The 24531-nt window shown below is 39.2% G+C and overlaps 1 protein-coding gene across 4 annotated transcripts in view; it reads left to right on the plus strand.

The window, feature by feature from the left end:
* The window catches only part of NMU (neuromedin U), a 177612-nt gene that overhangs the window by 137500 nt on the left and 15581 nt on the right, over positions 1-24531 (plus strand). For 3 of the 4 annotated variants that reach the window (XM_055339257.1, XM_055339266.1, XM_055339285.1), the window contains one exon: positions 18597-18655. In XM_055339257.1, coding sequence (XP_055195232.1) covers positions 18597-18655 — 59 coding nt within the window. Of the gene's footprint in view, positions 1-12412; positions 12557-18596; positions 18656-24531 lie in introns of those variants that run through there. The other variant, XM_055339275.1, reaches the window with a different exon arrangement.

The following is a 24531-nucleotide window of genomic DNA, read 5'->3' on the forward strand; positions in this document are numbered from 1 at the left end:
CTCAGTCTGTTAAGTGTCTGCATTTGGCTCAGGTCATGTTCCCGGGGTCCTGGGACTGAGTCCTGTATTGGGCTCTCTGCTCAGCAAGGAATCTACCTCCCCTTCTCCACACCCCACAAACTCATGCTCAGTCTCTCTCACTCTCTTTATCTTACATAAATAAATAAAACCTTTTAAAAAATAAATAAGATAAAAGTTTATGAGAGCCTTTTCAAAAAATGTGCAGGAGCAATTGGACATCACCGGTCCATCCAATTGGACAAAACCTTAACTTAAACCTTATACCTTATGTAAAATTTAACTTAAAATTAATCACAGACTTAAGAATGAAACATAAAAATACAAAACTTTTAGAAAAAACATAGGAGAAAACATTCAGAACCTAGACTAGGTGAAAAACTTTCTTTCAGATGTGACACCAGAAGTATCCATGAAAGGAAAAATGTGATAAATTGCACCTCATCAAAATTAAAACTTTTGTAGGGCAACTGGCTGGTGTACTCAGTAAAGCATGCAACTCTTGATCTTGGGATTGTGAGTTTGAGCTCCACATATGGCGTGGAGTTTACTTAAAATAAAAAAAAAATCTAAAATTAAAACTTGTTCTGTGAAAGATCTTGTGAAGAGGATGAAAAGCCAAGCTACAGACTGAAAGAAAATATTTGTGAATCACATATTCAATACAAGGTTCTGTATTTAGAATATATTAAGAACACTTAGAGACCAACAATTAAAAAATAATAATAAATTTTTAGACTTGAACATACATTTCATTGAAGAGAACATAGAGATGGCATATTTGCAAAGATAACATCAATAGCTCTTAGGGAAGTGCACATCAAAACCTCAAGAAGATGGGGACACCTGAGTAGCTCAGTGGTTGAGCGTCTGCCTTCGACTCAGGGCGTGTGATCCCAGGATCTCTGTGGGGAGCCTGCTTCTCCCTCTGCCTATGTCTCTACTTCTCTCTGTGTGTCTCTCATGAATAAACAAATAAAATCTTTAAAAAACACACACACAAGAAGAGATCACTATACACCAACAGAATAGCTAAAATAAAACATAATGAAACACCAAATGCTAGAAAGGGTACAGAGAAACGATCACCCACTGCTGATGGGAAAGTAATACGGTATAGCTATTCTAGAAAATACTTTGTCAATCTCTTACAAAGTTAAATAAGCACTTAGCATATGACCCAGCAGTTGCATTCTTGAGCATTTATCCCAGAGAAGGGAAAAATTATGTCAATGCAGAAAACTGTACACAGTTGTTCAGAGCAGTTCTATTCATAATAACAAAAACTGGATGCCATTCAACAGTTGAATGGTTAAATAGAATATAATAGAAGGAAAATATAATGATACAACTTGGAAGGGTCTCAAGGGAATTAAAATTAAGAGTTTTTAAAAAGCCATTCTCCAAAGGTAACGTACTATATGATTCCACTTCAATAACATTTTTAAAATAACAAAATAATATAGAGGAAGAACAGATGGTTTCTAGGATTAAGAATGAGGATGGGGGTCTTGGTATTGACTACACAAGGTTAGCATAGGGAGTCTTGTGGTGATGGAATTGTTCTGTCTTGATTCTGGTGGTGGTTACAAGAATTTATGCATTTATAAAATTGCATAAAAAAACACACACACGAGCACATGTAAAATTGGCACTATCTGAATAAGCTCTATGGAATGTATTAATGTCACTTACCTGATTTTAATATTGTCCTATAATTATGAAAGATGTTACTTTTGGAGAACACTAAATAAGACACATAGGACCTGTCTGTATACTTTTTTGTAAAAACTTCTTATGAATCCAAAATTCTTTCAAAATAGGAAGTTTAGAAAAATTGCAGGGGCTTGAGTTGTATGTTTATTGAGAAGTCTGGTTGGTAAAAGACCATTGTAGTAGTTTGTCCCATCTCCTTCTTCTGCCTTCCAGGGGAGCTAGTGGGTCTAGGTCTTGAAAGTTTCACAAAAGAAAATAAATTCTCCTTTAAAAAATATTTTATTTATTTATTCATGAGAGACACAGAGGAGAGGGGCAGAAGCAGGCTCCATGCAAGAAGCCCAATGTGGGACTCGATCCCAGATCCACAGATCATGCTCTGAGCTGGAGGCAGATGCTCAACTGCTGAGCCACCCAGGCGTCCCTTTCTTTTCTTTTCTTTTCTTTTTCTTTTTTCTTCTTTTTTTTTAATGTCTGTTATTCCTAGGCTCAACATTGCCACACCTCGTTGTGAAACTTTTATTTATTTTTAAAAAGATTTTATTTATTCATGAGAGACACACAGAGAGAGAGGCAGAGACAAAGGCAGAGGGAGAAGCAGGCTCCATGCAAGGAGCTCGATGTGGGACTTAATCCCGGATCCCGGGATCAAGCCCTGAGCTGAAGACAGACGCTCAACCACTGAGCCACCCAGGTGTCCCTCGTTGTGAAATTTTTAAAATGTGGAGCAAAATTTTAGAAGTTTTCAAAACCCTCTCTTCTATTTGAAGACTTCTCTTCCTTCTCCATTTGCTTATCATCACCCATACAGTAAAACTTACTGTGAACTTATTTTGTGTCAAACACTTGAAATTTTTAGAAACCCAAACTAAACAAAATGAAAATGGAAATTTTTGATTAGCCTAATTCTGAACTCCAAAGGATGGACCTGACTTAAGGCATGTATAACGATTTCAATCTCTTTTTTTTTTTCTTTCTCCATTTCTCCTCACTACTTGGTATCATTCTAAGATAGCCTCTCTTCATGTAACTCACATGGTCTTTATATGTCAGGAAAAAAAGAGAGCCTTTGCCATAGCCCCTGTGCTAATCCAGGGATTGCCCTTGAATCTTATAAGACTCAGAGAGGAGGGAAGAGGGAGAGGGAGAGAAGAGGGAGAGCTGGTTTTCCAAAGGAAGGGATGTTGTGCGGACAAAATTTATACACTCTCATGAATAATAAAAACTGGACTTTTCAAAGGTCAGTTATTATCCCAGACCTCCCAGCTAACAGGTGGTGTTGCTGTGACTCAAAGCTGGTTTGTCCAGCTTCACTGCCCTAGTTCTCAATCCTGAGGTCATATTGCCTCTAAGAATTCTTGCTCTTCTGGTTAGATAATCCCAATTCCAAACAAGATTTCTACACCTATTTTTGTTTTCTACCATATGTTTATTGACTTTAAAAAAAAATTCCAGGGCAGCCCTGGTGGCCCAGCAGTTTAGCGCCACCTTCAGCCTGGGGTGTGATCCTGGGGACCTGGGAACAAGTCCCACGTCAGGCTCCCTACATGGACCCTGCTTCTCCCTCTGCCTTTGTCTCTGCCTCTTTCTCTCTCTCTGTTGTGTGTCTCTCATGAATAAATAAATTAAAAAAAATTTTTTTTAATTCCAGGTTCTGAAGTCTCCCAAACTGAGTAGAACAGAATAGGAAATAGAACCAGGGAAGATTCTAAGCAATGCTTTATACATTAAAAGATGTCTTCATTATTCCCATATGATTTAAGGGTGTATCACCATCTAGAGTAGATATATGCTTAAAGATTATATAATATTATAAAGTTTTATGAATTAGATTATTTTCCTTATTCATATATATGTATATATATATATTTAATGCCCACTATATGCCAACCACTCTTAGCACCAAGAACTAAAGACAATAGAATAATATGAAAGTGAATATTAAGTAAGCAGTCGCCTTTTTTTTTTCAAGTAGGCTCCATGCCCAACATGGAGCTTAAACTCATGACCCTAAGATCAAGACCTGCATTGAGATCAAGAGTTGGATGCTTAGCCAACTGAGCCACCCAGGCGCCCCTAAAATAAGTGTTTTCAAAACGATAAAGGAGATTAAAATCCTGACTTGGAGTTCTCTGTCCCGCAAAGAGAGACAGATAATAAACAAACAACAACTCTATTGAGTTATTGAGTATGGTCTACCAGGTGGTAGTATAATAGTAAATGCTAGGGAAAAAGTAAAGCTGTGTAAAGTACAGGAGGGACGAAGTGCTGAGAGAAAGAGTGCTATTTATTCTCAGGTGATCAGGGAAGGAAGACATCATCAATAAGGCAGCATCTTATCTGCCTCCAATGCTTTGTCCAATATAGAATTAATGATGTGGTGGGATAGAACAGGAGTTGGAGGCAATTCCTTGACATATATTTAAAAGAATGAAAGTACAAGGAGATAAAAGGGTGAGAAAAAGAAGTTCAGGTTGATTTTGATTGACCAATGACAATTGCCACAAATCAACAGTTGGCTGTTGGCAATTGAAACAAAAGACATTAAACATATAGATGTCATGACAGAGAATCCCAGGGTGACCTGCTTGGAAACCTACTCAGGTAAGGCAGTAATTGCCTTAACTTTATTTTTCAGTTTTCTCTGAGAAGTATGTTATCTTGTCTATTTCTGTTTTTCCCTTACACTGTTTAAAAATTCTTAAATTAGGGTTGAAACTCAGTAAGATTGAAAGTAACTTATATCTGAAATCATACTAATGAGTGAAAACATAGGAAGAGGATCTGTGATTAATTTATGAGAAAAATGGATTTGATTACTTTACAAATGAACGAAGATGTGGCATTGGCTAATTTTATTCTTTTCAGAAATTTCTTAAAACAATATCAACTAGTATTTAAAGCAGTATGACATACACATATATATAACTTGCAGCATTTCATATCTGCATGGTCCACTTAAAAAAATCAGACCTAAAATTATTTGAGACACTGGAGATAAAATGAGTAGTGATTATTCCTTTTATGATACTAACTGAAATGTCATTTATTTTTATATTCAGAAACTTACCCCAGGTCTCTTTTGATCATGTCAACATTTTTTAAAAAGATAAAATCATACCATTTTCTTCTCTTTATTTCTTCCAATTACCTTTGACCAAATGCAATAAGATTTTTTATTTGAATATGTCTATGTAAGGAAACTGTATTTTTCATAAGTACCAGATATCTTTTGAAAATACAATAATGTTTTAATTCATTTTTAAATATATTGAAAACCATCTGGTGACTAAAAATGGTTTTACAGTTTTACTGTGTAGAAATAATAAAATTTACTTTATCTGCCCTGTTATTTTTATAGCTATCATTTAATTTTAGGTTCTGTTTTTATAAAACCTCATATGTCAGGAAGTGTTTGCTTTTCCGCCAGCTTTGCCCTGATGTGATTCATAAATATGTCAAGAAAATCTAATAAATCTTTCATTAGTCTGTATTAATATTTTAATTGCAATTTAAGGAACAAAGAAAAGAGTCTGCCCTCATCTGACTAAAATTTTTTTATCATCATGTTTCAAATTAGAAGTAACAGTTCTGCTTTTCTGTAATGGCTTTGCCCTCAGAACATTTATCATGAAAAATCTAGCCCTGTGGGCATTGATGTAACTGCAAAAAGTTATTGACTTTTGCCTTTTAAAAAATTCTCTTATTACTTTTCTCAAAAGGAATTTATCTCTAAAGGCTTTGAGATAAACCTGTGTCTGCATGTTAACCTTCCCTGGACTGTGCTGAGAGAATTCACAGACAATGTTTCCACCCACAGTGCCTCCTGATCTCAAGAGTTGAAGAGATGAAACGTGGCTTCTTTTGCAAAACACAAAAACAGTTTTAAAAAAAACACAACAGGGATCCCTGGGTGGCGCAGCGGTTTGGCGCCTGCCTTTGGCCCAGGGCGCGGTCCTGGAGACGCGGGATCGAATCCCACGTCGGGCTCCCGGTGTATGGAGCCTGCTTCTCCCTCTGCCTGTGTCTCTGCCTCTCTCTCTCTCACTGTGTGCCTATCATAAATAAATAAAACAAAAAAAAAAAACAAAACAAAAAAAAACACAACAAAATCCCAAAACATTAGCAAGAGTGTCTCTTGGACATACAAATTTCTTGTTGGCCATAAGTCCATATCACAGTCACTATGTGCATTGGAAAACCCTTAAGGGGAAGGATTACAATAATGATGGTTATTATTCCTGAAACTATTCAAAATTAATTTTATCAAAAAAATTAATTTTACCAAGTAATTAGGGAAAAATTTAAAGCTTCCTCCTCTTTTAAAAGATGTTGTATTTCTTACAATTATGTGAGCTACTGTGTCAATATTAGGGCAGCTAATTATCCTACAACAGAAAGTCTTAAGAAAGGTAGATATATTTGGTCTCTGATCCTCCATTTCTTGTATTCATTCTTCTGCTGCTGTCTTCTAGAAGAGTTTCTCCTAGAGTGATTTCTCAGTACAATGTGGTTCATCCAAAAGTCCTTCTGAATCAAGAGATTTTCTGGGAAGCAGAAAGGTTGATATCTACATAGTTTGAAGACATGGATGGGAAAAGGGATAATTAGGATTATTGGAGTTACTATAAAGCTTATGAAATATTAGTGCTCAAAGAGAAGGCAAACTCAGCTATAAAATGGGAATTTCATCTAGATGCCAAAGATGTTTGTGGAGAGAGCTGAAAGGTATCCTTGTCACTAAATAATAGCTACCCATCTTCTGAACCAAATAGACCCACAGTCACTTGGTCATTTTTCCAGCCACAAATGACCACCTCTTCTTGCGCCTCAGCTCTGTAGGTCCACAACTGGCTTTTTTCCTGAATCCTACTTGGAGACCATAGGCTAAATTGGGTCTTTGGAGTCATTGGCTGTTTTTTTTTTCCATTGGCTGTTTTATTTATTAATTGAAAAAAAATTTTTAGTGAACTTCTTATTTATTTTTTCTCTTTTCAACACAAGGCTAGAACTCATGACCCTGAGACTGAGACCTGCATCGAGATCAAGAGTTGGATGCCTAACTGACTGAGCCACCCAGGTGTCCCTATTTATTTTCTTTTTTAAAATTTCTATTTCTTTATTTTTAAGTAAGCTCTAACACCCAAAAGGAGCACTGAATTCACCAACCCAAGATCAAGAGCCACATGCTCTACCAAATGAGTCAGTCAAGTGCTGACTCACTCAATTCCTCAATTCCTCTCAGGAATTGTTGGCTTTCAACTTCCATAACCTCTATAGAACTTTGACTCTTAGATATTAGAAACTCTTAAGCAAAAACTTCTCTCTACATTTCAAATTTGATATCAGGTTGGTATTTCTAAAAGGTTCATCCTGCATGAGTATAGGCCGTAAAATACAGGAAGTAAAGAGCGTGGATGATAGGGTGCAAGTGGTCTTAGAGAAGCAAAACAGGACACAGACTTTTCAGCATTTTGTGCATCTATAGCTCTTATAGCTAACGCTGACTTAATAAATGCTCACTGAATGAATGAACAAATGAGCATCCTAAAAGCATTCGAGTTATCATTATTTCACAAATACTATCCACTTTCCATGTTTTAGATGATGATATTCCTAGTTAACAGTTATATCAAAGTGACCATAAAGACCAAGGTTCTGGGATCCCTGGGTGGCGCAGCGGTTTAGCGCCTGCCTTTGGCCCAGGGCGCGATCCTGGAGACCCGGGATCGAATCCCACGTCGGGCTCCCGGTGCATGGAGCCTGCTTCTCCCTCTGCCTGTGTCTCTGCCTCTCTCTCTCTCTCTCTCTCTCTCTCTCTCTCTCTGTGTGTGTGACTATCATAAATAAATAAAAATTAAAAAAAAAAAAAGAGACCAAGGTTCTCCATCTGGGTGTAATGAAGTATTTTCTGACCTGAAAAAAATCAAAGCTGTGCCTCTAGCACAGTCATTGATACAACTATGGCTCAGGTGGATGTCTTCACAAAGTGGGAGAGGAGGATCTCATGGTTGCCAAGAACATACAGAAATTATTTTTTTTGAACATACAGAAATTAAATAGCGAATTTTGGATATTTCATGCCAAAACGGGTAAAACTTACCTGCACTAAATGTTTAGCAAAGACTGCCACCATCTAGTCCAACAGTCACCATGAAAAAAAAAAAAAGAAAAGAAAAGAAAAAAACAAAAAAACAAAAAACAGTCACCATGATTGTATCTGACCTGGGCTTCTTTCTTCTTTGAAAATTGAGGTAATTCACATATGGTATAATCCTTTTAAGGTATGGAATTCAAGGGATTTTAGTATTTACAAGATTGAGCAGCCATCACTGTTGTCTAATTCCAGAACATTTTCATTACCCTGAAAGGGACCCCCCTTACTGATTAGCCATCATATCATGTCTGTTTCTCCCCAGGCCCTGGACACTACTTATCTATTTTCTCTCTCTGTGCAATGCCTCATACAATATGTAGCCTTTTGTCATTGGCTTCTTTGACTTAGCAAAACTTAAAAACAGGTTCATCCAGGTGATAGCAAGTTATCTCTTTCTCTGGCTCTGCTGTAGACTTCTGCAATGTCCTCCCACTGTGGTCACCCTGCCTGCATCTACTAGGGTCCTTGGGAACCTGCTCACCATGGAAGCCAGGATGAGCTTTTTCAAATGTCAGTCACATCACCTCACTCTTTAACTCAAAATCCTCCAAAGGCTCTCTATTTTATTTAGAGAAAAATTTGATCTCCTTGCCATGGCCTCTAATGGCCTTCAATGATCAGGATCCGAACTTGTCTACTTCTCCAACCTCAGCTTCACCCTATTTTTCACTCTATGCCAGTGACTTCTGCTTCTTTAAGCTTTCTGGCTTGTTTCTGTCTCCGAGTCTTTGTACCTGATGGTCCCTTCACCGGGGGCCCTTCATTCGTAGTCCTTCCCATGACTGGTTTCTTCTTATCCTTAAGGCCTCCCACAGCATCTCCCTAGAGAAGCCAGGCTAGATAAGCTTGTCTCAAGTATCTTTCCCCCAACTCCCAGTCACCTTGTATTATTGCATTATCCTGTTTTATTTTATTTTAAGATTATTTATTTATTTATTAATGAGAGACACACAAAGAGAGGCAGAGACATAGGCAGAGGGAGAAGCAGGCTCCCTACCTGAGCCAAAGGCAGATGCTCAACCACTGAGCCACGTAAGCATCCCTGCATTATCCTGTTTTAATTTCTTTGTAGTATTTACTACTATGTGAAATTGCTTTGTTTTGTCATATTATTATCATCATTTTCTCCTTGAAAATCTGTCAACTCCACAAAGGCAGGGACTTTAGCTGACTTCGTCACTGCTGTATCCCAAGCTTCTACAAGGGAGCCTAGAAGGTGCTCAATTCATATTTGAAGGATTGTATGACTATTGTGCCTAGAATTTCTAAAGCTTCTAGATCTTGCCCCTATTCTCAATTCCTAAACCTGGATCTCTTTGCCTGCTACTAGACTTTGCTATTGCCAACTACTGTTTGACTGGATTTCTCTCTATTGCTGACTTTTTACTGTCTGACATGCAACCCTTCCCTAACACCCTCCATGATGAGTCTTCTGAACGTCCCTACCATAGGCTAGCAGGTCTTGTTAATCTGTAGGTCCATGATCAAATGGAGCCTTCATACTTACAGGATGTAGGCAGAAAGCAAAGTTCAGTTGCCCATTTGCAATCAGGAATGCAAGAGATAATGGGTAAGAGGAATCAGCATGGTACCCAGATTCAAACTTTCAGTGTTGAACAGAGTAAGTGGGAGTGCTTTAGATTCTATACCACATATGATGGTGCATACTGATGTACAAGCTCAGTTTATTTATTTATTTTTTTAAATATTTTATTTATTTATTCATGACAGATAGAGAGAGAGAGAGAGAGAGAGAAAGGCAGAGGGAGAAGCAGACTCCATGCAGGGAGCCCAGCATGGGACTTGATCCCAGGTCCCCAGGATCACACCCCGGGCTGAAAGTGGTGCTAAACCGCTGGGCCACTGGGGTTGCCCACAAACTCAGTTTAAATGAACATGGGGACACTTGGGGAGCTCAGTGGTTGAGCATCTGCCTTTGGATCAGGATATGATAGATCCCTGGGGTCCTGGGATTAAGTCCCCGCATCAGGCTCCCCGCAGGGAGCCCGCTTCTCCCTCTGCCTATGTCTCTGCCTCTTTCTCTGTGTCTCTCATGAATAAATAAATAAATAATCACTTAGAAATATAAATAAATAAATAAATAGATAGATAGATAAGAACTTCTAGGTACAGATTGCAATGTTTGTAAGAGAATTGTTAAGCCTCCCCTGCAGAAATCTGGGATCTAATTTCCCTGAAATATTTGCACAAAATGGGACCTCTGGAATCAGCTTCATTCAGTCAGTTGTGGAATCCACAGTCTTTGCTTATGGGTAACTAAAGTGCCTATCTTCCCTCATTCTCCCATCCATCTTCTCTTATCATCCAAGTCACACAACAGCTTGACCATTAGTTGGCACATCTTTTCTTAAGCAATTTTTCAAAAATAACTCATATACAGAGAGTAGAACACAAGCCATAAGTGAGGAGAAAATTTTATTTGCCAAACATTTAACCAATAAAAGTTCCAGAATACATAAAGCATTCCTATAATGGGTTAAAAAAAAAAAGCCTAACAACCCAATGGGGGCAAGAAACAAATGGGCATTTCACTGTTGAGAAAAGAGCAATGGCCAATATATTTGTGAAAAGATACTCACCCTTATTATTAATGCTGGAAATTATAAATTAAATCCATAATGAGATGCCACACCCACCAGACTGGCAAAGCTTTCTGCAAGGGTGTGCAGCAGTGGAAATTTCATGCATTGCTGGTGGTGTGGAGATTGGTATAAAACATTGGAAAACAATTTAAAGTAGAGTTTAATGAGATTTTCTCCCATGATAAGTCTACTTCCAAGTACAGACCTCTGAAAACTCCTGCACATGTGCACCAAGGGACATGTACAAGGACATTCAGAGCCACCAGGTTCATGCAGAAAAAAAATTATAATGCATGAGTTGTCCTGCTGGGGTATAAAAAGCCTTGAGGCCACTATTTGCAGGCTTCTCTGTTCTCACTGACATCTCACCCCACACAAGCTGCTGAAGCTAGACATCCTTCAGTGCACCTCCAGGAAACACAGGAAGGCAATGGGGAATCAGAGCCACCTCCACCCATCAAAATCTACCTTTTTACTCCTTTGGGAATAAATCAAAGTTTAAGCAATACTGATCAAATCTATTCTCATCCATCCTTGATTCCTAGTTCGGACCATGACTCTCATCTGGCCTTGCTCATATGCTGCATGAAAACTTAAAAACAGGAATGACTATTTTTTTCTTATTACCTGTCAGGATGAGCACTTGTAAGACAGCTGCTCTTGTAAGACAGCTATTTCAGTATGGATTTGGGGCCCTTCACCAACTTCTAATTTCCTTTAGGGAAGTTCCTCCTGTTACTAAAAATTCTAGTCTTTAAGGCCCCACTTTGCCTATAGTGCTTTGCACAGTGCATTTCTAGTGCATTAAAATCCCCAGCTTAGAGAAGAAAGGTCTTCGCAGAGGGGCCTCTCCCACAGGCTGATATCCTTGGGCAGACAGTTTAATATCTCCAAGTATCATCAGTATCATCAAATAAGCGTCATAATAGTTTTACCTCCCAGAGATGACATGAGTGTTAAATTAAATAGCAGGGGAAGATGTCCCTTAGGAAATGTTAATGTACTTCCTTTCTACCCTTTCCTCTGTGTTGCTTTCGTAAGGAGGTCAAATGAGCTCAGTCTTCCCTCTTTCTGTAGAAGGAAATTAAAACAGTATCAGCCAGTGTCCTAGAAGAGGCTGCTTCCTGGACATTTCCACTTAGGAAGTAAAGGAAAGTATGGAGGGGGATGGCAGAGGTCCCATCACCCTAGAAATCAGAAAGCAACAGCTAGGGGGAGTGACCGCGGGAGAAACGCATGGAAAAACGAGCAACCTTGGGAACTCATAGGATAGCCAGAGACCTTCCAGACCTATTGGAAATGTATGTGTGGTCAAATCCCAGCAATCCTTTCTCCTCGAGCTTCTTCAACAGATAACTGCATTTCCCTAAATGATCTCAGATCTTGCAGGAACTGGGGGAACACCAGGGTCACCACTGGTACTCCGGTACGCACCGGGCTTGAGCTGGGAGCTGGGGACGTAGGAGCGAGCGGGACAGAGGTGCTTCTGCGGAGGTGGAGGTGCGCACAGTGGGTGCGGCAGAGGAGGCCTTCCCGAGAGGTGCGCCAGGGGCTTCCCAGGACCCCCCCCCCCCGGCGTAAGAACCCCGATCCCGGCCTCTTCGGGCCTCCGGGCTCGCGCTCCTCCTCCAGCCCCGCTCAGACCCTCTCCGAGCAGGGAACGGACGTGCACTGGGTCGTTTCCAGGCTCATCCCCGAGCCCCGGGGCGGCCGGAGCGAGAGGCGCCCTGAGTCACGACCGCGGCCGGGGGCGGGTCCCGCCGCGGGTGGGGGGCCGGGGGCGGGCGGCGGGTCGCGAGTGACGCGACGGAGCCCGGGGGCGTGGGCGGCGAGCTGACGCGCGTGGGGACCGCGCCGCCCCAGCCCACGTGTCCGCCAGATTTAAAACTTGGCGGCGGAGCCCCGCTAGCCGCGCGTCCGGGACCCGGAGGCACTGCCAGGGCCCCGCGTGCCGCGCTGAGCCCCGAGATGCCCGCAGCGGCCGAGATGCCCGCGCCGACCCCGCCGCCGCCGCCGCTGCTGCTGCTGCTGCTGCTCGCCTGCTGCGCGGGCACCTGCCCAGGTGAGCGCCCGCGCCCGCCGTCCTGGCGCCTTCCCCGGGCCACCTGCCTCGCTCTCTTCCTCCCTTTCTGCTGTCGGCTTCGGGGGGGGGGTAGGGGGGCTCCCCGGCTTCCCTCCTTTGACGACCCTCGCGCGGCGCCGCGCACCGGCCCCAAGCCCCGCAGGTCCCGGGCAACTGGCTGGGCTCCCTCACGCGCGGGACGTCCCTGGCCCGCCGACCCGGGAAAACTTGGAACGAACGAACATGCTGAAAATAAAGTGCGTTCCCTTTCGTTGCAATGACTAGCCGGATTGATGGCAAGAGCAAAACTGGACTTGATACCTGCTGATCACCTGGCGCTGCTGCCGGGTGAACTTGGGAGAGCGCCGCTCTCCTTTAGGGAGTGAGCTCCTGTTGCGCTCAGGTAACCCCGAGCGACGAAACAGGCCCCTTCCGGCCCTCTAGAAGGGGACGGGGTGCGCCCGGTGCCTTTTTAGGTTCTGACGCACCAGGTCAGGAAAAAGAGCGGAGACTTTCTTTTTATCACAGAGTTGGAGAGGCAAGTGCGCAAGCCGGGCTTTCAGTGAGTGCCGCAGCGAAAGCCAGTGAAGGCAGAAGCCATCTGATAAAATAGGGATTTCCAGTGCTTGGCTCAGAGAAAGAACTGGAAAAAGCAAAAGCGAGGTCAGGGAGGGATGTCTGCAGCTTGGGAGACGAGGTAGAAGGAAGCCCAGTATGTTCCAGCGGGGAGATCACTCCCCTGTTCCCCAAAGATTACCTGGAGGGATCCATCCTTTGCCCCCCACCTCTGATCCAGAGTCCCCTCCAGGGCCAGCCACTATCCTGCCAAGACTGAATCTTCTAACTCCACAGCAGGTTCCCTTAGCTTCCCTCTGCCCTCCTGGCAGTGAGGCAGAGGTGAGCAGACCATGTCATCACTGTTGAGAGCACTGGCGACTTGAAACCATAACCGCAGGGGCCTTTCAGAGCTTGCAGGCCAGCCCTCAGTTAGAGGTGGAGAAACTGAAACTATTCTTCTTTTCCAATATATTTATTTTTATTGCTGTCCTTTTATCATTTTTGGTTTTTTGGCCCCTTTCCTGGGGGCATTGGAGAAGGAGGTGGGGAGGAGCTCTCCTGCTTGCAAAATGAGGTCTTTTGGCTATGGAATCTTAGCAGTCCGAAGCTAGACCTAAACCTTCTCCATCACATAGCCAGCAATGCTACAGCATAACCTATGCAAAGTAGTGTTAATATTTTAATGTTTTAAATTTGTTTTTGGTAGAATTAGGATGGCAGCCTTTTTTTTTATATTTTTTTTATTATTTATTTATGATAGTCACACAGAGAGAGGCAAGCTCCATGCACCGGGAGCCCGACGTGGGATTCGATCCCGGGTCTCCAGGATCGCGCCCTGGGCCAAAGGCAGGCGCCAAACCGCTGCACCACCCAGGGATCCCCGGCAGTCTTTATCTACCTTGTTAAAGAAGCAGATGATTATAGTTTTAAAAATGTCCTTTTCTCTGTAAAGCAAATGTACTTGCTATACATGTTACATACTATATGCTTACAGTGATATTTGGATCGGTGGGAGATAACTGCTTTTTTGAGAAATGGGGGAATTTTCAGGCTGCTGGTGATTAAGCAGAAACTGTAGGAGGCCTTTTTTTTTTTTTTTGGCAAAGGACAAGTCTTGGGTTTTATGTTGAGAAAGAATGTTTCTGCTGGCTGACCAATCATCTCATAAACATCCCCAGTATTTCTCGAGCAAACGGACAAGATGCCTTTTCCACTGCACAGAAACCCCCTAAACTATCATTTTGTATCTTTTTCCCCTTTAGACCTGCTCTTGATATTGAAAAAAATAATTTTATCTCTCTAAAGATGTGAGGGAGAGGGGAATGAGTGAACATAGTATCATCTTCCCTAGTCCTGAGTCCCTAAAAATGGCATTGGAGGGGAAGCATGACATACATAATCAAAACTGGGAGATAATCTACAAAGATTAATCATTATGCAGGATGTAACTGGATGTATCTAAAAACAACAAAACAAATGTCACAAAGCCATAGAAAAATAAAATAGTGTCAAAAAGTGGAGCATCCTTGGCAAAATGAGTTAGCAGAGCATGCAACAGCAATGAGAAGATAAAGAGCCAGTCACAAGTCTGGTGGATGGAAACACTTTAAGATTCAAAGAACATCATTAAAATAAAGAAAGAAATTTTCTAAAACAGGGAACATTTTGGATAACTGCAACAAACCTTGATTTGGCTTGTGACAGTAAGTGATCAAAGTGTCCAAGACTAAATTAAGAAGGGTTTTTTCCTACTCAGACCCTTGCTCATTGAATATGTCTTAAAATTCAGACTCCTGCTCATTGACTATGTCTTAAAATTCAGTCAGTAGTAACAATTTCTCACTTTGGAACCCTACACTAACTGCTAGCAACAAGGAAAGAAAATTAGCACCACTTTTAGAATAATTAAGTCTGGGGATGCCTGGGTGGCTCAGCGGTTGAGCGGTTGAGTGTCTGCCTTTGGCTGAGGGTGTGATCCTGGAATCCCAGATTGGGTCCTCCCCACCCACCCCCCAGCATTGGGCTCCCTGCAGGGAGCCTGCTTCTCCCTCTGCCTGTGTCTTTGCCTCTGTGTGTGTGTGTCTCTCTCATGAATAAATGAATAAAATCCTTAAGAAAAATAATTATCTCTGTTTTTCAGAGAAAGACAGGTACTATATGATCTGACTTGTATATGGAATCTAAAAAACCCCAGCAAAACAAAATCAAACCAAGCATGTGGATACAGAGAACAGAATAGGGGTTCACAGAGGTAGGAGGTGGAAGTTTGAAATGGGTAAAGGGAGTCAAAAGCTACAAACTTCCATTTATAAAATAAATAAGCCATGAGGATGTAATGTAAAGCATGGTGACTACACGGTGTATTTGAAAGCTGCTAAGAGTAAATCTTAAAAGTTCTCATCACAAGAAAAAAAAAACTCTGTAACTACGTTGGTGATAGATATTAATGAGACTTATTGTGGTGATCATTTCACAATATATACAAATTTAGGATTGTTATGTTGTGCAGCTGCAACTAGCATAATGTATGTCGGTTATACCCCAATATAAAGGTCAGTTCTTCTTTTTCTTACAGATGGTGTATTTGCAGATGCAAAAGTTGTCTATCCGTATTATTTGCATTAGTTAGACTGTACACTATAAGACTAAAGGTTTCACTTTACTAGGCAGTATATAAGTATCTTAAAGCTGATCAAAAACAGTGCAGTTTTTGTGATCGACGAGATAACAGCACTTTGACTATACTTAAGAAAGTATCTAGTACTACTATTTGACTATATAAAGCCCATACCTAGGGTATCTTGGGGGAAAAATCACATCAACTTTGGTTAACGAGTACACAAAGGGAAGAAAAATATTTCCTTTTTACGTTTGGGTCTGGTACTTGGATATTAGTGAGTTTCTATAAATTAAAAATATTTTGAAATTTTGGCTCCTCTAACCTTTTTACCCTGAGACTGTTTACATGTGTTGTGTAAGAACCACAAAGTATCCCTTTTTGATTATATAAGTGCTTGGGACTAAGATATCATGGCAATTTCTGTGTGGCCATCCAAGCTTGGGATGTGGAAGGAGGCAAGCTCACCGGGAGGCAGCATGGAGCTGGGAGCTTCCACTTTTACCGAAGGGTAGGAGACAGGCAGGTGAAGAAAGAATATAAAATTGTGAGGTGCCTGGGTGGCTCAGTTGGTTAAGCATCTGCTTTCAGCTCAGGTCATGATCCTGTGTTGGGCTCCCTGCTCAGAGGGGAGCCTGCTTCTCCCTCCCCCCTCCCCCTGCTCATGTTCTCTCTCTCTCTCTCTCTCTCTCTCTCTCTCTCTGTCTCAAATAAATAAAATTTAAAACAAAAAGAGTATAAAATTGTATTCTTTAAACAGGAGCACCCTGTCAAAGAGAGATGAACAGTGGTATAGTGAGTGGAGAAATCAGAAGTACATGCTGGTAAAGACTGAATCGAAAGAGTGGAAATCTTTGTGTTTTCCCTTTGCATCAGTACCTGCCTCTGGTTCTGTTCTTTTCCATCAAATCGTGCCCTCACCTTCCATTCCTCTCCATTCCACCTTCCTATTATTTCAGTCTTAGTAACTGCAGATAAGCAGGGCGTCCAAGTTGTAAGGAATGAGCCGATGGCCTTTTAGGTTGTTTTCTTTTTCTTTTTCTTTTTTTTATTAGGTGGTTTTCGAGAGAACATCCATAACCCATTTTGGAAGTGTTCAGACTTGTTAGAGAGAAGCTTGGACCTAAAATGTCTCTTTGAGCTGCTTGGTTGTGTTGAACAATGAGGCATCCTCCATTTCTTCCTACGATGCAATGTTCTATCCTCCTGGATGTTCAGTGGTATCCAAGAACCAGTAGCATCAGTATCATCAGGGAGCTTGATAGAAAAGCAGACGCTTGGGCTGGTCTCTGACTGCCTGAATTAGAATCTCATTGAGTAAGATCACCAGGTATTTTTTGTTTGTTTTAGAAACTTTATTTATTTATTCATGAGAGACACTGAAAGAGAGGCAGACACATAGGCAGAGGGAGAAGCAGGTTCCCTGTGGGGAGCCTGATGCAAGACTCGATCCCAGAACCCCAGGATCACCACCTGAGCCAAAGACGGATGCTCAACCACTGAGTCACCCAGGTGCCCCAGTTTCCTCATCTTAAAGTGAGAACAGGTGTAAGAGCTATTTCAAAAGTCGGTTAAAAGGATATAATACACTTTAAATGTCCAGGATAGTGCCTGGCATCAATAAATGCTCAGTGTTAGTAGGTGCTATCTTATTTTTAAAAAGTTATTTTCTTTAAGCCTATTCTTTTAAGTATTTAATTTTGCTACATTTGAGATCTTAGAAAAACTTAGTCTTTGATTACAGGACATTTTCTTGATTTTATTAAAGATAAATGTACATAGATAAGAAAATAAATAGTAATCACATTTAATATTAATAAATATTATTTCAGTGTTTTTGCTGAAATAATTTACATAGCATGAATTAGAAAACTGAATCTATGGAGAAAATATTTTAGTGGATGTAAGCTAGCTAACATTTTATTTCAATAATAATTAAGGGCCTAACAAATAATTATTCTTTAAAAGACCTTTATTGAAATATACTTTATATACAACTCAGTAGGGGTTTTTAAAAAGATTTTATTTAATTATTTTAAAAAGAGAAGGAGAGCACACAAGCAGGAGGAGAAAGAGAGAGATCTCCAGGAGTCTCCACACTGAGTGCAAAGCCCAACTCGGAGCTCAATCCCAGGACTCTGAGATCATGACCTGAGTGAAAACCAAGAGTTGGACAGTTAACCAACTGAACCACCCAGGTGCCCCAACTCAGTGGGTTTTACATAGACTTTAAGAACTGTGCAGCTATCACAATAATACAATTTTCCACTCCCCCCGCCAAAAAAAATCTGTTATGTCCATTTGCAGTCAATCTCCATTCCTACTCCCAGCTCCAGGCAACCACTAATCTTTCTATTATTATGGATTTGCCTTTTCTGGACATTCCGTATAAATGGAATCATATAATCTTGATCTTTTGCATCTGGCTTATTCTATTTAGCATAGTATGTCTGAGATTCCTTTTTGATGAAGTATATATCAGTACTTCATTCCTTTTTATTGCCAAATAGTATTCCATTATGTGCATACACCACCTTTTGTTTATCTCTTATCAAATAACAGATATTTGGATCATTTCCACTCTGAGGCTATTATGATATACTGCTATGCACATTTATGTATACATGTTTTTGTGTAGACGAAAACAAATTCATTCTTAGAGTAATATTTTCGAAATGCTACTAAGGTTTATTTAATAATTATGTATCCTTATACTAAGTCTAATGCTGAAATATCTAGCTGAAATAGGAGGGTAATGATCTACAGTGAAAATGAAAAATGTCATCTGAAACTGAATTATATATAAATGTTTAACTTTAAAAGAAATACTATAAAAATAACATGTAAGCATAACTTTATTTTTAGGTGCTCCAGTATTATCTCAAGGATTACAGCCTGAACAAGAACCACAGCTGTGGAATGAGGTAAAGAATTGTTCTTATGCAAATTAGTGGAAATTTTACCTTATTTGAAATTATCAAATGAAATAAGATAATTGAGTTTTGAGACAACTATGATTTTACTAACATTCTGATATGATAATATTCAGAATTATTATTCTCTTGAAATGAAAGAAGGAAAATGAAAAGAAACAAAACAATTACAGTAAATGGTAAAGTAACATGACAGAAATAAGCCCAAATAATAGAGTAATTACAATAATGTGAATGTACCAAAAATAACACTTAAAGACAGAGATTCTCAGATTGGATTTTTAAAATAAAATCCAACAATATGTTGTCTATAAAAGTTGCACTTAAAAAAGAAAAAAAGGCTATCCAAAAAGTCTGAGAAAGGACCTTCTAAGGAATATGAATTGCAAGAAAATTGGAGTAGTGATCTTAATATCTGATAAAATAGAATTCAAATAAACCATCATAGAAAAGAGGGAAGCTTATTTTATGCTTTTATTAAATAATGCTCAGTATCTCCATATGCTCAGATCTTAAATTATGCTCAGTGTTTTTATGCTGATAAAAGAACAGCAGAGCAAAAGATATAGCCATTATTAATATGTATTTTAAAAAACTCAAAATTTACTTAATAACTGGTAGAACTTCATGGAAAAATAGATCAATGAACAGTTATAGTTAGAGATTTTAGTATACCTCTCTCAAAACTGATAACATATAAGTAGATACAGCAAAGATTTAACCATTCCATTAATAAATTTGAACTATTAGAAATACTTTTTAAAATCTACACTAGAGAGTATACACATTCTTTTTGAGTATAATTGGAACATTACACAAAAATAGACCATGTGTGAGGACATAAAGAAAACTTCCGTAAGTTAAAAAGGAAGCATTTTAAATGTTTTCCAATCATAACACAAAAGAATTAGAAATAAACAGCAATGAAAGTACAACTTCAATATCCCATCTGTTTAGAAAATATGCAACATTTTGGTAAATAACCCCAGGCTAAAGAGAAAATTACAAAATGGTTAGAATTAAATCACATAAAAACACTGTAAGTCAAAATGTGGGGGCACCTGGCTGGCTCAGTAGGTAGAGCATGCAACTCTTGACCTCAGGGGCATGAGTTTAAGCCCCATGTGGAGTGTAGTTGAACTAGAAGTGCCTGAGAGTAAATGCCCCCCCCCCCACTGAGGATACCCCTCAATTGGTGACCCAAGGGAGTTGCTGAAGAAGTACCTTAGCTGCCTCTTCCCTCTGTCTCTCTTCAGTTGAGATACCAGATGTATTCTGCATTGGTTCCTAGAGTTCCCCAGACAGACTGATCCCAGTTATCCATGGTGATAATCTACTTTGAAAACATCCTCTTTACTGGATTCCTTCTCTTTCCTCTCTGTCTTCATTATCCTACCAGCGCTTCTTGGGTCATCTCCCGAATAATCTACTCATATCCACATCACTATCTCAAGGTCTGTTTCTGGGAGAACCCAAACTAAGGCAGAAATGCACAACTTAGAATGAAAGCAACATTAAAAATCAGAGGGGAAACCACAGATAGTTTGGCAAGTGAAGGCTGAGAAACTGGCTCGCTGTATGGAGAAAAATAAAACTAACACCTCATTGGACATTTTGTAATGTATATAAATATCAAATCACTATGTTGTACACCTGAAACTAATATATGCCAATTATTTTTCAATAAAAAAAAACTAACAAGTGGGCTCCAAGTGGATTAAAGATCTAAATACAAATGGTAAATGATAGTTAATAGAATCTATCTTTTCTTTTAGGAAAATATCTTTGTGAGCTTGGAGGAGGGAATGACTTCTAAAACAAAATTTCAAATATAGATCATAAGGCCAAAAAGATGATAGATTGAATTACATTAAAAGTAAATATTTCTATCAAAAAGACTATATTTAAAAAGTAAGAGCCTTTGAAAGATGTTGGCTACATATAAGACTGACAAAGGATTAATTTCTAGAATCTCTAAGATACTCTATCAAACCAATTGGATAAAAGATAGGAATCCAAGGTAAAAGTAGTCAAAGACAGAACAGTTTACAAAGAAGAAACCTGAAGACCAACTAGTATATAAAGAGAGGCTCAGATTCATTAGTAAAAAAGAAATGAAAATTAAGACAACAACAACAAAGTGTCACTCTCTACCCATTGGACTAGCAAAAAATTGGAATCTAGGTAATGGCAAGAGTTGGCAAGAACGTGGAATGTACAAATCTCACACTTTGCTGGTGAGAGTGTAAACTGGAGCTATCTGGAAAGCAACCTAGATATCCCCATAATCTAGCATTCCCCCTCCTGGGTATATAGCTCAAAAATATCCTCCTTTAGAGCCATAATTGGAAAACAGATACAAGGATTGTGAATTACAGCTTTGCTTATATTAAAATAGAACTGGAGGAAACCCAGCTATCTATCATTGGGGAGTGGGTAGGCAACAGTCATATGGTAGGCTCATTATAGAGTATTCTATAGCAGTTAGGAGCAACAAACTAGATGTCCCCAGTAACGTGGATAGATCTCAAAATATAGTTTTGAGTGAAAAAAAGTAAGAAAATGCCATACATGCACACCAAATAGCAATACAAATTTTAGAAGAACATAAATAAATGGGGAATACACATCAAATACATTAAGAAGAGTTGCCATGGAATGGGAAGGGAGGATGGAATAGGAATAGGAAACTGAAACATAAAGAATAAATAAATAAAGCGAGTTTAGTGATGATCATAAACTATGAGCTGAGGAGAATATTCTGTGTACCTAAGCCACCCCAGACAAAATACATAAAGGAAGAGGTAAGTTGGAAAGTAAGTGCCAAGTACTACACAAGCTCTAATAACATAGAAATTCATAAAGTTTATGATAAGGTTCTCTGCCTTGGTCATCTATCAAAATACATGCTAGAGGCAGATAAACAAGATGAAGAATAATTCAGACAGCAGACATTAACGTATAATACAGAAACATTTATTTTAGCTTGAAATTATATTTCTGTGGAAAATCTTTGAAAAAATATTTTAGATGATAACATTGGGGAAAAAACAGTGTATTAAAATACTACGTTCTTTTACAGAAGAAGATACTAAGATACTAGAACATGTACTTTTCTCCTGGAGGTTTTAGAAATTACTGAGCTATTCAGACACTAGAAACACATTTTTTCAAACCTTATACAGAGATCTAACCATTTTCAAGCAGATTCATCAGTGGACTCTACAGAGTTCTCAAAAGCAATTAGTGACATTTAAAACCATTAGGGCCACAAGCTGAGTGAACTGAACAAATGCTTATCCAAATGGAAAGTGGGTGAACAATGTTGCTGTGCCTTTTAAAGGAAAGAGAACAAAGACTGCAAAGCTTTGTAATTATCTCCCAATTTGATTAATTGGCATTTTTCTTATTCTGCTATTTTTATTCAAACAATATGAATGCACTAATTCATTAGCCCTTAGGTTCAAGGATTCACTATTTTTGGACACAGCCACCTCGCCCAGGCAGGCAGCTTGGTCTGCAGGTATCCAGGACAGCTTTGCCTTGGAGCATGTGATATCTTCAGATACCTAAGTACCACAAAAGTGTTATGGGAGGAATCTGTTCCTCTAACCATCCTGAAGCGAACTAAGCAAACTAAGTGGAGGTGATATATTGAAGCATTGATCACAATTCACAGCTTTAGAAAGGTATCTTTTTGCCTTTCAAACCCCCTCAACTGACTTTTAATTTTCTCTCCATAAGTTCAATGCAATTTAATTAAAGAATATTTATTGAACATTTATTCCGGGCAAGTTAGATATGGCATAGCCCCTGCCCTCAAGAAGTTTATCCCTGTATACATGTGTGTGTGTCTTTGCAGTCATGATTCTAGATTTGTATGGCGTGGAAAAGGGGCAGGTGGGTAGACACAGGGATGAGTGGAATAAAAAAATTCCCTAAATATTTGTGACATATAGAGGACATGAGAGGCTCTGTGGGGATAAAAAGGAGAGAGACATGAAGACTTTGGTCTTCTTCGTTATTCTCTAAATTAGAGAATCGTATATTATAGTACATGTTTAACTTGGAAGCAATAAGGAGCATGAGGAGTTATGACCAAAGAGTATGATTATTCCCTCTTTGGTATAGTGTAGAATGGAAACTAAATTAAACTGATCAACAAAGAATTCTGAGATGTCATGCCATAAACAGGACTCAATTTAAATCATCCCAGACAAGAATCAGTACTGTTTTTTTCCAGGCCCATTTTAAAAGGCCACCAAAGAAATAAATGCCATAAACTACTCCAGACATCCAGCTTTAGTGCTTAACTTTACAGCAGTTTTTTAATGATTAATATAAATCTCCTATACTACAATTTTGAAGTCTTTCCATTTTTCTCTTTAAGATAAAGACAGAACAGCTGTCAACTGTTCAATAAACTTTTTTGGTCTGTAAAGATTTCTTTCTCTCAACCACAACAGCTGATATTCCCTGCTTCTAACTATTGCCGTTACAAAAAACACAACAATATTTTATTGTATCACCACCTCCTTTTTCATAAAGACCAGTTGATATCACATTTTGTTTATATAATTTAAAATGCTCCTTAGTAATACAAAACACAGGTGATTCCCTGAACATCTATTTCATGATAACATACATTCATGTTATAAGTCAGACACACAGTATCTCCACTTATTTATTTTTTATTTAAATTCAACTGGCCAACATATAGTACATCATTAGTTTCAGATGTAGTTTTCAATAACTCATCAGTTGCGTATAACACCCAGTGCTCATCACATCATGTGCTCTTCTTAATGCCCATCACCCGGTTACCCCCATCTCCCTCCCCTCCAGCAACTCTGTTTCTTTCTTAGAGCTAAGTGTCTTTCATGGTTTGTCTTCCTCTCTGATTTTTCCCATTCAGTTTCCCCTCCATTTAGATTTCCATCATATATTCTATCTTATATTGTCATTAATCTTCAAAAGGAAATTAGATATTAATATGTGAATCCCATTGAATGAAGAAGGGCATCACATTACCTTTGATGCAGCCACAACTACAATCCACACAATTTCACACACCCACCAGGAATACAGGTATCATGAAGTGATTAGAGAATAGAAATACATAAAATTTGCTAGTTAGAAATGCCAGATAGGGTCAGTATAAAAAGCATGTTGTAATTAACTATATCTGTCCAAAATTCCATCCCCATTTAATTTTTGAAGCATACTAGCAAGTACAGTATCTAAGCATTTAACTCATATTTCCTATATTTCCTGTATTACTCATATTCCCTATAATATTCCCTGTATTACTCATATTCCGTAATATTCTGACTTAATGTCTGAAAAGAGTGACTGACTTATTGCTTTCTACTGTGAATTGTGACATTTACTGACATTTGATGTTTCATGACATACTTTTCTAAATTTTTATGTCTGTAAAGTTATTTTCCTTTATGCACTCCCTGGTGTTTTCTAAGGTGTATTTTTTTTTAAACAAAGGTCTTTCCCCTTTCATTACATTTCTAGGGTTCGAATCTAGTGTGACTTTGGGGATATTGAGTAATGATTGAATTCCAGTTAAAGGCTTTACCACTTTCTTGACATGTTATGGTTTCTCTCCTGCATGATATCTATGATGATGAGTAAGTTGTGAGCTCCAGTGAGAGACTTGCCACATTCTTTATATTCGTGAGGTTTCCCCTCAGTGTGAACTCTGTAATGATGAGTAAGGGTTGAGAAGTCCTTAAAGAATTTACCATATTCTTTACATTGACAAAGTTTCTCTTCAGTATGAATTCCATGATATTGATAAGGTTTCAGCACTGAATAAAGGGCTTCCAAATTCTTTGTAAAATTTATCTCCAATA

Source organism: Nyctereutes procyonoides, unplaced genomic scaffold (assembly GCF_905146905.1).
Source record: "Nyctereutes procyonoides isolate TBG_1078 unplaced genomic scaffold, NYPRO_anot_genome, whole genome shotgun sequence".
NCBI classification, from domain to species: domain Eukaryota; kingdom Metazoa; phylum Chordata; class Mammalia; order Carnivora; family Canidae; genus Nyctereutes; species Nyctereutes procyonoides.